Source organism: Thalassophryne amazonica, chromosome 10 (assembly GCF_902500255.1).
Source record: "Thalassophryne amazonica chromosome 10, fThaAma1.1, whole genome shotgun sequence".
NCBI classification, from domain to species: Eukaryota; Metazoa; Chordata; class Actinopteri; order Batrachoidiformes; family Batrachoididae; genus Thalassophryne; species Thalassophryne amazonica.
In genome coordinates, this window is record NC_047112.1 from 46,493,383 (window position 1) to 46,507,893 (window position 14,511).

At 42.5% G+C, this 14,511-nt stretch overlaps 1 protein-coding gene across 1 annotated transcript in view; it reads left to right on the forward strand.

Annotated features, from left to right (window-relative positions):
* LOC117518101 (ankyrin repeat domain-containing protein 13C-A-like) overlaps positions 1–14,511 on the forward strand; it is a 105,145-nt gene that overhangs the window by 64,062 nt on the left and 26,572 nt on the right. Inside the window, exon 7 of the mRNA XM_034179164.1 lies at positions 12,449–12,593. Coding sequence (XP_034035055.1) covers positions 12,449–12,593 — 145 coding nt within the window. The remainder of the gene's footprint in view (positions 1–12,448; positions 12,594–14,511) is intronic.

The following is a 14,511-nucleotide window of genomic DNA, read 5'->3' on the forward strand; positions in this document are numbered from 1 at the left end:
GTTTTGTGAGCATAGTGGTACTCTGAATATGAAGTTGGAGAGTGTAATGGACTTTCCACAACGCCTTCTTACCAGCTTATCATCTCCTTTAAGTAGGAGTGTATTGGAGTATTAAATATTTCATATCATAGCAGTATGTAGACATTAAATTAACTTGTTTTACTATGAATAATGATCTGTACTAGTGTACAGCATATAGTAGCAATTAAATGGGAAACTGTTATTAAGGAATACTTGATGTTTGAATAAACTTGTCTGGTCTGGAAGTCTGGATATGTTCAGGCTCCTTTGAAATACGTGGAACAGCAGGTTATTTTTGCTTTGGGTTGGAGGCATCCTTGATAATATTTTATTTTATTTTTCATTCTGCAATGATGAATTATTTTGATGTGTTGCTGACAGCTGCTTTGACACCACAGGGCTGTTAGCATTCTGGAACCTCTAAAGCAAGCAAGTCTTTGGTGCTTAGTCACTACTGAAGTCCAGCTCTGCCCATTTGTGTAATTCTGCATTGTGCTAGGTCAGATCAGGTCTGGTGCTGCACTGGTGATGTGTGTCATGCCTCACTGTAGAACAGCAGAACTGCCCTGGGTCCTGATAGGAACTGTACGCATGTCCCTTTGGCCTTTTTCATTTAGAAATCCTCACCTCTGAGGCACATGTGTGATGGATCACGTACAGGGAAGCAGCCCACATGGTTATAGTATTGTAGCTGAAATTTGAAACTGCTGGCTAAGGCTAAGCGTAAATTTGGTAAGATTGTAATTCACGTCGGCAGTAATGACACCCGGTTACGCCAATCGGAGGTCACTAAAATGAACATTGAATCGGTGTGTAACTTTGCAAAAACAATGTCGGACTCTGTAGTTTTCTCTGGGCCCCTCCCCAATCGGACCGGGAGTGACATGTTTAGCCGCATGTTCTCCTTGAATTGCTGGCTGTCTGAGTGGTGTCCAAAAAATGAGGTGGGCTTCATAGATAATTGGCAAAGCTTCTGGGGAAAACCTGGTCTTGTTAGGAGAGACGGCATCCATCCCACTTTGGATGGAGCAGCTCTCATTTCTAGAAATCTGGCCAATTTTCTTAAATCCTCCAAACCGTGACTATCCAGGGTTGGGACCAGGAAGCAGAGTTGTAGTCTTACACACCTCTCTGCAGCTTCTCTCCCCCTGCCATCCCCTCATTACCCCATCCCCGTAGAGACGGTGCCTGCTCCCAGACCACCAATAACCAGTAAAAATCTATTTAAGCATAAAAAAAAAAATAAAAAAAAATAGCACCTTCAACTGCACCACAGACTAAAACAGTTAAATGTGGTCTATTAAACATTAAGTCTCTCTCTTCTAAGTCCCTGTTAGTAAATTATATAATAATTGATCAACATATTGATTTATTCTGCCTTACAGAAACCTGGTTACAGCAGGATGAATATGTTAGTTTAAATGAGTCAACACCCCCGAGTCACACTAACTGCCAGAATGCTCGTAGCACGGGCCAAGGCGGAGGATTAGCAGCAATCTTCCATTCCACCTTATTAATTAATCCAAAACCCAGACAGAGCTTTAATTCATTTGAAAGCTTGACTCTTAGTCTTGTCCATCCAAATTGGAAGTCCCAAAAACCAGTTTTATTTGTTATTATCTATCGTCCACCTGGTCGTTACTGTGAGTTTCTCTGTGAATTTTCAGACCTTTTGTCTGACTTAGTGCTTAGCTCAGATAAGATAATTATAGTGGGCGATTTTAACATCTACACAGATGCTGAGAATGACAGCCTCAGCACTGCATTTAATCTATTATTAGACTCAATTGGCTTTGCTCAAAATTTAAATGAGTCCACCCACTACTTTAATCATATCTTAGATCTTGTTCTGACTTATGGTATGGAAATTGAAGACTTAACAGTATTCCCTGAAAACTCCCTTCTGTCTGATCATTTCTTAATAACATTTACATTTACTCTGATGGACTACCCAGCAGTGGGGAATAAGTTTCATTACACTAGAAGTCTTTCAGAAAGCGCTGTAACTAGGTTTAAGGATATGATTCCTTCTTTGATGATACCCAGCTTTATCTATCCATGAAGCCAGAGGACACACACCAATTAGCTAAACTGCAGGATTGTCTTACAGACATAAAGACATGGATGACCTCTAATTTCCTGCTTTTAAACTCAGATAAAACTGAAGTTATTGTACTTGGTCCCACAAATCTTAGAAACATGGTGTCTAACCAGATCCTTACTCTGGATGGCATTACCCTGACCTCTAGTAATACTGTGAGAGATCTTGGAGTCATTTTTGATCAGGATATGTCATTCAATGCGCATATTAAACAAATATGTAGGACTGCTTTTTTGCATTTGCGCAGTATCTCTAAAATTATAAAGGTCTTGTCTCAGAGTGATGCTGAAAAACTAATTCATGCATTTATTTCCTCTAGGCTGGACTATTGTAATTCATTATTATCAGGTTGCCCTAAAAGTTCTCTGAAAAGCCTTCAGTTAATTCAAAATGCTGCAGCTAGAGTACTGACAGGGACTAGAAGGAGAGAGCATATCTCACCCATATTGGCCTCTCTTCATTGGCTTCCTGTTAATTCTAGAATAGAATTTAAAATTCTTCTTCTTACTTATAAGGTTTTGAATAATCAGGTCCCATCTTATCTTAGGGACCTCATAGTACCATATCACCCCAATAGAGCGCTTCGCTCTCAGACTGCAGGCTTCCTTGTAGTCCCTAGGGTTTGTAAGAGTAGAATGGGAGGCAGAGCCTTCAGCTTTCAGGCTCCTCTCCTGTGGAACCAGCTCCCAATTCAGATCAGGGAGACAGACACCCTCTCTACTTTTAAGATTAGGCTTAAAACTTTCCTTTTTGCTAAAGCTTATAGTTAGGGCTGGATCAGGTGACCCTGAACCATCCCTTAGTTATGCTGCTATAGACTTAGACTGCTGGGGGGTTCCCATGATGCACTGAGTGTTTCTTTCTCTTTTTGCTCTGTATGCACCACTCTGCATTAGTGATTGATCTCTGCTCCCCTCCACAGCATGTCTTTTTCCTCAGTCCCAGCAGAAGACTGCCCCTCCCTGAGCCTGGTTCTGCTGGACGTTTCTTCCTGTTAAAAGGGAGTTTTTCCTTCCCACTGTCGCCAAGTGCTTGCTCACAGGGGGTCGTTGAGACCGTTGGGGTTTTTCCGTAATTATTGTATGGCCTTGCCTTACAATATAAAGCGCCTTGGGGCAACTGTTTGTTGTGATTTGGCGCTATATAAATAAAATTGATTTGATTTGATTTGATTCCATCACACTGAAAACACAGCGCCTCATCTGATGTTCCTTAAGTAAATGCACATATGCTGCAAAATCATTCCAGCAGTGCACATCAGTTCTCCTTAGAGACCATCCAGTCATCACCTTAGATCAGTCCAAGGCTCAATCCTAATACTCTCCCTTCACCCGCCCACTTCACAAAGAGAGAGTATTGGGATTGGCCCAAAGTCTCATAACCATAACAATTTTATACTCACGGTCCTGGAAGTACCAGGACAGTGAAGACTTGGACTTCAACTTTTTGTTCTCCTGTCAGATATTGGCATCTCCAAACACTTCCGTGAGCTCTTTCCAGGTGTCTTATGACCTGATAAGACAACCTCCCAGAGACAGGAATGCCACTGCTGAGATTATTGAATCTGGGGAGGTGACAGTTTAGCGGTGGGTTTGAGTCCAGAAGACCCTCGGTTGAAATTCCTGTCTGACCAGAAAATCACTAAGGGCCCTTGGGCAAGGTCCTTAGTCGAGATGTTGCGCCCAGTGTGTGTGTGTGTGTGTGTGTGTGTGTGTGTGTGTGTGTGTGTGTGTGCGCGCGCGCCAGTCAGGATCAGTGTGAGGCATCATTGTAAAGCACTTTCAGTTTCTGCTTCAGATGGAAAAGTGCTATAGAAATGTCATCCATTTAACATTAACATTTCTCTCCAGTTTTGCACTTTCACCATATATAGATACACTGATGTATGCTTCACGGCCTTACTTTATACACAGTCCATGAATAGAGTAGAGACCATGGGACATATTTGACAAACTGTAGAATTTAATGGGAAATTTCAGTTTTAACCTTCACACTGCACAGCGCTTGAGCTAAGTGGTTCACTAAGTGGTCTGGGTAGGTGCGGAACACTGTTTTGTGCGTTTCCACATCCAGATTTAAAACGGGTACCAAAATAACCAATGCATACCATACCACTTCTTCAGCACCCTTTGGGTGGGGTACCAAGATAATGGAATGGTTATAAAAAGGAGGTGCTGACCCACTGCTGTCCAGCAATTGGGTCAAAAGCAAAACCGAAAGTTCCAGTCCTCACACAACCATTCATACAGTGTCAACTTATACTGTTTCAAATATTAAAACCATTCACACACTGAGTAAATATTAAAGTCTTAAGCTTCCCTGTTATGTTGTTTTAGTTGGATCCATCATCACAGCGTAATGAAAACTGTTATCCCCTTAAGACACCCTTATTTTGGAAAACGAAATTTTGAAATACTTTAATTCCTTATTGTGGCTGAGAGTTCTGAAGGGATTTAGTGTGGAACTGAAACAATGTTCAAATATGAGACAGTTCAAAATGGTGTATAAAAAAGGATTTTCAAAAGGTATGAGGAAGAAGGAGGTATGGCCAATCACCAAGTGTTTTAGGGGCAAATGTCTAGTTATTTATTTTTTGGTTTTGGTTTTTGTTTGTTTGTTTGCTTATTTATTTTAGTTGTTGTTGTTTTGGTTATTTCTACTTAATTCTTTTCTTTCCCTGCTTTGGCGAGCTTTGTTATTCTTTTTTGTTGTAAAGTAAGTAAGTCCCTTTGGCTGCTCCCTTGTTTGCACTCGGGGTCGCCACAGCAAATCCAAGGTGGATCTGCATGTTAAATTGGCACAGGTTTTACTCCGGATGCCCTTCCTGTCGCAACTCCACATTACATGGAGAAATGTGGCAGGGGTGGGATTTGAACCCGGAACCTTCTGCACTGAAACCAAGCGCATTAACCACTTGGCCATTTTTTGTTGTGTTTCTGTGTATTATGTATTATATGATACATGTGGATTTATATGTGGGACTATACATGTGCTGATGGATGAATGTATTTGACTGCATGTGTGTTTATATGCATTAATGCATATATCGTGTATAAGTTAATGTTACTTACCTAAGGACAAGGGGTGGGAGTAAATAAGTTTTACTTCTTCTCACTCCTTTTCGAATATCCATTATGGTTTTCTTCATATATATATATATATATATATATATATATATATATATATATATATATATATATATATATATATATTTATGTATATGTGTGTGTGAGGTGTGAGTGCCGAGTGTGAGGCGTACGGGATGAGAATCAGCACCTCCAAATCCGAGGCCATGGTTCTCGACCGGAAAAAGGTGCTTTGCCCTCTTCAAGTCGGTGGAGTGTCCTTGCCTCAAGTGGAGGAGTTTAAGTATCTCAGGGTCTTATTCACGAGTGAGGGACGGATGGAGCGTGAGATTGATAGACAGATCGGTGCAGAGTCTGCAGTGATGCGGTCGCTGTATCAGACCGTCGTGGTGAAGAGAGAGCTGAGTAGGGGGGCAAAGCTCTTGATTTACCGATCGATCTACGTTCCGATCCTCACCTATGGTCATGAGATTTGGCTCATGACCGAAAGAACGAGATCGCGGGTACAAGCAGCCGAGATGAGTTTCCTCCGCAGGGTGGCTGGGCGCTCCCTTAGAGGTAGGGTGAGGAGCTTGGTCACTCGGGAGGAGCTTGGAATGGAGCCGCTGCTCCTCCACGTCGAAAGGAGTCAGTTGAGGTGGCTCGGGCATCTTTTCCGGATGCCCCCTGGACGCCTCACTGGAGAGGTGTTCCGGGCACCATATGTCTAGGAAATAAATTTATGGCTGGATAGAAAGCTGAAAGGTTGAAGTTTTTCATACCAATGTCAATATTAGCCCTGCATTTTGTCAGTCTCTTAGACAACATGTTCAATGTAGGCCCTGCGTTAGCCAATTACGGCCTGCAAACGCTTTGGGGAAGGTGTCCTGAGGAATGTTTCGGATTTCTCAGCAGATGTTTTCCTTCAATGCATCGATGCTTGGCATCAACATAAATGTCAGGGTCTCTGCAAGTAAAAAAGAAACATAAGTGATTAAATGTGTAGCATTTAAGGGTCAAACCAAGTATTATAAATGTTGTATTTTTTTGGGACACCCTATATATATATATATATATATATATATATATATATATATATATATATATATATATATACACTCAACAAAAATATAAAAGCAACACTTTTGGTTTTGCTCCCATTTTGTATGAGATGAACTCAAAGATCTAAAACTTTTTCCACATACACAATATCACCATTTCCCTCAAATATTGTTCACAAACCAGTCTAAATCTGTGATAGTGAGTACTTCTCCTTTGCTGAGATAATCCGTCCCACCTCACAGGTGTGCCATATCAAGATGCTGATTAGACACCATGATTAGTGCACAGGTGTGCCTTAGACTGCCCACAATAAAAGGCCACTCTGAAAGGTGCAGTTTTATCACACAGCACAATGCCACAGATGTCGCAAGATTTGAGGGAGCGTGCAGTTGACATGATGACAGCAGGAATGTCAACCAGAGCTGTTGCTCGTGTATTGAATGTTCATTTCTCTACCATAAGACGTCTCCAAAGGCGTTTCAGAGAATTTGGCAGTACATCCAACCAGCCTCACAACCACAGACCACGTGTAACCACACCAGCCCAGGACCTCCACATCCAGCATGTTCACCTCCAAGATCGTCTGAGACCAGCCACTCGGACAGCTGCTGAAACAATCGGTTTGCATAACCAAAGAATTTCTGCAAAACTGTCAGAAACCGTCTCAGGAAAGCTCATCTGCATGCTCGTCGGGGTCTCGACCTGACTCCAGTTCGTCGTCGTAACCGACTTGAGTGGGCAAATGCTCACATTCGCTGGCGTTTGGCACGTTGGAGAGGTGTTCTCTTCACGGATGAATCCCGGTTCACACTGTTCAGGGCAGATGGCAGACAGCGTGTGTGGCGTCGTGTGGGTGAGTGGTTTTCTGATGTCAATGTTGTGGATCGAGTGGCCCATGGTGGTGGTGGGGTTATGGTATGGGCAGGCGTCTGTTATGGACGAAGAACACAGGTGCATTTTATTGATGGCATTTTGAATGCACAGAGATACTGTGACGAGATCCTGAGGCCCATTGTTGTGCCATACATCCAAGAACATCACCTCATGTTGCAGCAGGATAATGCACGGCCCCATGTTGCAAGGATCTGTACACAATTCTTGGAAGCTGAAAATGTCCCAGTTCTTGCATGGCCGGCATACCCACTGGACATGCCACCCATTGAGCATGTTTGGGATGCTCTGGACCGGCATATACGACAGTGTGTACCAGTTCCTGCCAATATCCAGCAACTTCGCACAGCCATTGAAGAGGAGTGGACCCACATTCCACAGGCCACAGTTGACAACCTGATCAACTCTATGCGAAGGAGATGTGTTGCACTGCATGAGGCAAATGGTGGTCACACCAGATACTGACTGGTATCCCCCCCCCAATAAAACAAAACTGCACCTTTCAGAGTGGCCTTTTATTGTGGGCAGTCTAAGGCACACCTGTGCACTAATCATGGTGTCTAATCAGCATCTTGATATGGCACACCTGTGAGGTGGGATGGATTATCTCAGCAAAGAAGTGCTCACTATCACAGATTTAGACTGGTTTGTGAACAATATTTGAGGGAAATGTTGATATTGTGTATGTGGAAAAAGTTTTAGATCTTTGAGTTCATCTCATACAAAATGGGAGCAAAACCAAAAGTGTTGCGTTTATATTTTTGTTGAGTGTATATATATATATATATATATATATATATATATATATACGAGGTCTATTAGAAAAGTATCCGACCTTATTATTTTTTTCAAAAACCATATGGATTTGAATCGTGTGTGATTGCGTCAGACAAGTTTGAACCCTCGTACGCATGCGTGAGTTTTTCCACGCCTGTCGGTTGCGTCATTCGCCTGTGAGCAGGCTTTGAGTGAGGAGTGGTCCAGCCCCCTTGGCGGATTTTCATTGTCAGGAAATGGCGGAATGATTTGGGCTTTTTTTCCATCAGAATTTTTTCAGAAACTGTTAGAGACTGGCAGCTGGAAACCATTTGAAAAATTTATCTGGCTTTCGGTGAAAATTTTACGGGCTTCACAGAGAATAAGGACTGTTACTACAGCTTTAAGGACGGCTTTAAGGACGCTCGGCGCGCCGCGCTCCGTGCCGCCATCGAGAGCTACAAACCACTGGATCATTTCTAAACGGATGGCTCTGTGGATCTGAGACCGTCGTGTGCACTTTCTCTGGTTATCACAAGAGCTGGACATCAACCATTTTCCGGCAGATTTCACTTTTAACAAGAGATTTTGTTATGGAAAGCTGAGCGGAGGCTTCACGCGTCACGACCGATTTGCTGATGGAGCGAGACAAAGGAACACCTCCATTTTGGTCTCACAGGACGGCTTTGAGATGGCGTTCAGACAGCTGTCGGTGGTTTTTCCATCGAGTGACTATCCGAGAAATTGTGGATGTGCCTGGACATGCCAGAACATGTCCCGTGAGGCTTCATCACGGCGTTGCTTTGTGCCATGCGGCACCGCCGCGGCGCGCGGAATTCCTCCACATGTCTGTCTCAATGTGCCGAAAAAGTGCTGATGTCCATGTCTTTTCACAATTCCTGTGCTAGTCAGACGACGTCCCAGATAAAACACAGCGTCCAGTTTGGAAATGAACGGCACATTCCACTGTTACAGGAGTTTTTGTCATGGAAAGAGGAGCGGAGGTTTCATGCGTTGCGGCGGTGCCGCATGGCACACAGCAACGCCGTGATGAAGCCTCACGGGACATGTTCTTCCACAATTTCTCGGATAATCACTCGATGGAAAAACCACCGACAGCTGTCTGAACGCCATGTCAAAGCCGTCCTGTGAGACCAAAACGGAGGTGTTCCTTTGTCTCGCTCCATCAGCAAATCGGTCGTGACGCACGAAGCCTCCACTCCTCTTTCCATGACAAAATCTCTTGTTAAAAGTGAAAAACGCTGGAAAATGGCTGATGTCCAGCTCTTGTGATAACCAGAGAAAGTGCACACGATGGTCTCGGATCCACAGAGCCATCCGTTTAGAAATGATTCGCTGGTTTGTGGCTCTCGATGGCGGCACGGAGCACGGCGCGCCTCGCGTCCTTAAAGCTGTAGTAACAGTCCTTATTCTCTGTGAAGCCCGTAAAATTTTCACTGAAAGCCAGATAAATTTTTCAAATGGTTTCCAGCTGCCAGTCTCTAACAGTTTCTGAAAAAATTCTGATGGAAAAAAGCCCAAATCATTTCGCCATTTCCTGACAATGAAAATCCGACGAGGGGGTGGACCACTTCTCACTCAAAGCCTGCTCACAGGCGAATGACGCAACCAACAGGCGTGGAAAAACTCACATATGCGCACGAGGGTTCAAGCTTGTCTGACGCAATTACACGTGATTCAAATCCATATGGTTTTTGAAAAAAATAATAAGGTCGGATACTTTTCTAATAGACCTCGTATGTATGTGTGTGTGTATGTATGTATGTATGTATGTATGTATGTATGTACAACCCCAATTCCAATGAAGTTGTGATGTTGTATGAAATGTAAATAAAAACAGAATACAATGATTTGCAAATCATCTTCAACCTATATTCAGTTGAATACACCACAAAGACGAGATATTTAATGCTCAAACTCTTATACTTTTTTGTTTTTGTGCAAATGTTTGCTCATTTTGAAATGGATGCCTGCAGCACATTTCAATAAAGCTGGGACAGGGGCAACAAAAGACTGGGAAAGTTGATGAATGCTCAAAGAACATCTGTTTGGAACATTCCACAGGTGAACAGGTTAATTGGAAAAAGGCGAGTGTCATGATTGGGAAGGAGCATCCCCAAAAGGCTCAGCTGTTCACAAGCAAAGATGGGGTGAGGATCACCACTTTGTGAACGACTGCACGAAAAAATAGTCCAACAGTTTAAGAACAATGTTTCTAAATTCAATTGCAAGGAATTTAGGGATTCCATCATCTACAGTCCATAATATAATCAGAAGATTCAGAGAATCTGGAGAACTTTCTACACGTAAGCAGCAAGGCTGAAAACCAACTTGAATGCCTGTGACCTTTGATTGCTCAGGCAGCATTGCATTACAAACTGACATCATTGTGTAAAGGATCATACCGTGTGGGCTCAGGAACACTCAGGACATTGTGTCCTCCGGACAAAAGAGGAAAAAGGCCATCCAGAATGTTACCAGTGCAAAGTTCAAAAGCCAGCATCTGTGATGGTATGGGGGTGTGTTAGTGCCCATGGCATGGGCAACTTACACATCTGTGATGGCATCATCAATGCTGAAAGGTACATCCAGGATTTGGAGCAACACATGCTGCCATCCAAGCAACGTCTTTTTCAGGGACGTCCCTGCTTATTTCAGCAAGACAATGCCAAGCCACATTCTGCACGTGTTACAACAGCGTGACTTCGAAATAAAAGAGTGTGGGTACTAGACTGGCCTGCCTGTAGTCCAGACCTGTCGCCCACTGAAAATGTGTGGTACATTATAAAGCGCAAAATATGACAATGGAGTCGTACATCAAACAAGAATTGGAAAGAATTCCACCTACAAAGCTTCAACAATTAGTGTCCTCAGTTCCCAAACGCTTATTGAGTGTTGTTAGAAGGAAAGGTGATGTAACACAGTGGTAAACATGCCACTGTCTCAGCTTTTTTAAATGTGTTGCAGGCATCCATTTCAAAATGAGCAAATATTTGCACAAAAACAACAAAGTTTATCAGTTTGAACATTAAATATCGTCTTTGTGGTGTATTCAATTGAATATAGGTTGAAGAGGATTTGCAATTCATTGTATTCTCTTTTTATTTACATTTTGCACAACGTCCCAACTTCACTGGAATTGGGGTTGTAGAATGATGGTTGATTTCTTGGGTGTGTGGTCTCTGAGCAGCCCTTTTGGTGTCTGTTGTTGCACTGAATTCACCCCTGACCAGAGAAGTGTCACCTCTGGGGTAGTTGTCAATCATTGAGTGTCGCTTGTTGTAAATGTCTCCTTTGCTGAGATATCACTCTCCACAAAAGGAATGCACACTGAGAGAGGCACCCAAAAAGTGCCGTACTCATTGCCAACTGTGGAGTGATGCCAATTTGGCCAAAACATTGTTCCATCTTATCTTATCTATTGGGGTTGATGGTGAGAACATGAACACTTTAAAGAGCACCAAGCTTACCAATATCCTTATATCGACTCCAGAGAGAATGTATGCGTTTGAAGACCAGTGTTCAGTCACTTCATACTAAATAAGTGTTTCTCAGCAGCAGTTCTTGTTAGCAGCCTCTGGGCTGTGGAGACAGCTGACTGCATTAGTGCTGAACTACTTTTAATTAATTAGAGTGTGAAATCACTGGGACGGTGCAGTGAGGAAGCATCAATGCAATTCCCCTGTGCACACATCTCTTACTTCTGCAATTTTAATTCAAGCCTAAGAGATGTAGAAGTACTGTGGTGTCTAATGTCACTTATAAAGGCCAACACCACAAATTCATCACAGACGGTCTCTTGCTGACATGAAGAAACATCATCGAATCCACAGAAACAAACATCAAGCAGCATTCAGGAGCACAGAAGTTGAACTGACGGTCATTTCAGAAGCACAGACATGGATTTGAGTCTTGCATTTCACACAAATGAGGGCAAATCTTTCTTGATAGCACATACGCACATTTCAATCTTTGGATCACTAAAGACACGTATGAAACATTTCAACAATGAGTTCAATGTGTTGTTTTCTGTACATGCTGTTCTCATGAGAGCTCCTTCGTATGCAGCTGTGATTGTTCTCTGAAACTGCTGCTGGTTATCTGATTTTGTATTGAGAAATGCGTTCCTATTATCCTGCAGTTTCAGGCAGAAAGTGCGTCAGATGGAGAGAGATAGACGAGGAGAAAAACTGTTACTCCAACTTCATTTACATTCTAGTAAAACGTCAGACCGCCTTCTCATACATCTTTGTGTGTGGTCTTCTGAAGAAAATCTGATATTCTCTTCCTCATAATGCATTGTTTCAGTGCTGCTCTTTGTCATATGAAGTGATAATTGGTTTGTTCCCATTGCCAATGACATCATTCACACTTTTCATGTATCTTTGATTGTGTTTGCAAATGGACTGGATACAGTCACTGTTAAAATTAGTTTAGTTCTTTTGCTGTCATCCTCTTTTTTCTCTCTTCTTCATGACAGTAAACTGTGCACACTAAACCCTTTTTCTTGTCTCTGTGTGTATTTATACAGATTGGACACAACGTTGATAGACTTTACAGACATGAAGTGCCAGCGCGGCAACCTCAGTTTCATCTTCAATGGTAATGCCGTTCGTTCGGAATCTTTTGTCGTTCTGGACAATGAACAGAAGGTCTACCAGCGAATACACCATGAGGTATGTGGAACCATAGAATGCTTCACTATTAGATTCTTACATGTTAGTTTATGGCGCCACAGTGGATTAGCAGTTAGCACTATTGCCTCACAGCTAGAAGGGCCCAAGTTTGCTTTTGACCTGGTCCTTTCTGTGTGGAGTTTGCATGTTCTCTCCGTGTTTGCGTGGGTTCCCTCTGGGTGGTCCAGCTTCCTCCCAACTTCCAAAGACATGCAGATTCGGTGAACTGGGGACTCTAAATTGACCATATCTGTAAGTGAGAATGTGAATGAATTTGTTTGTCTATATGTGTCAGCCCTGCAATAGACTGGCAGACTGTCCTGGGTCTACCCCACCTCTCGTTCAGTGACTGCTGGGGCAGGCTCCATCCCCCAACCCTTAATTGGAATGAGTGGGTATAGAAAATGAATGAGTGAATGTTTGTCCACCTCAAAAGCAATGAGACTAATGGATGAAGAGAGGAGTGACCCGATCCCGGATAAGCGGTTGAAGATGAGTGAGTGAAAATTGGAAGTCAGGGCCTATACAGAACTTAATTGTGTCACTTTTTAGTCAGTGCATACATTATACCAGCGGAGAACCTTTTACAGTCCATGAGTTGAACTTGTTGAGCTGAACATGATATAAAATATGAACTTATGTAACTATATAAATGGAGACTTACCATCTGGTCCAACAGCTTTTCCTGGTTTAGATTATTATCTTTATTATACACATCCTGTGGGTCACAGAGCTGTTAATGAGTTTTGGTGTGTTTGGGAAAGTGAAGATCAAATAGTTGACCTGTTGTAACTGGATAGCAGCCACATGACTTTATATGTATGTATGTATGTATCTATGTACAACCCCAATTACAATGAAGTTGGGATGTTGTATGAAATGTAAATAAAAACAGAATACAATGATTTGCAAATCATCTTCAACCTATATTCAATTGAATACACCACAAAGACAAGATATTTAATGCTAAAACTGATATACTTTTTTGTTTTTGTGCAAATATTTGCTCGTTTTGAAATGGATGCCTGCAGCACATTTCAATAAAGCTGGGACAGGGGCAACAAAAGACTGGGAAAGTTGATGAATGCTCAAAGAACACCTGTTTGGAACAATCCACAGGTGAACAGGTTAATTGGAAAAAGGTGAGTGTCATGATTGGGAAGGAGCATCCCCAAAATGCTCAGCTGTTCACAAGCAAATATGGGGTGAGGATCACCACTTTGTGAACAATTGCGTGAAAAAAATAGTCCAACAGTTTAAGAACAATGTTTCTCAATGTTCAGTTGCAAGGAATTTAGGAATTTCATCTACAGTCCATAATAATATCACAAGATTCAGAGAATCTGGAGAACTTAATACACGTAAGCGCCAGGGCTGAAAATCAACATTGAATGCCTATGACCTTTGATCCCTCATGTGGCACTGCATTAAAAACCGATATTGTGTAAAGGATCTTACTGCATGGGCTCAGAAACACTTCAGAAAACCATTGTCAGTTAACACAGTTCATCGCTACATCTACAACTGCAAGTTAAAACTCTACCATGCACAGCAAAAGCCATACATCAACAACATCCGGAAACGCCACCGCCTTCTCTGGGCCTGAACTCATTTAAAATGGACAGACGCAAAGTGGAAAACCAACATTGAATGCCCATGACCTTCAATCCCTCATGCGGCACTGCATTAAAAACCAACATCATTGTGTAAAGGATCTTACCGCGTGGGCTCAGGAACACTTCAGAAAACCATTGTCAGTTAACACAGTTCATCGCTACATCTACAAGTGCAAGTTAAAACTCTGCCATGCAAAGCGAAAGCCATACATCAACAACATCCAGAAACGCTGCCACCTTCTCTGGGCCCGAGCTCATTTAAAATGAACAGACGCAAAGTTGAAAAGTGTGCTGTGGTCTGA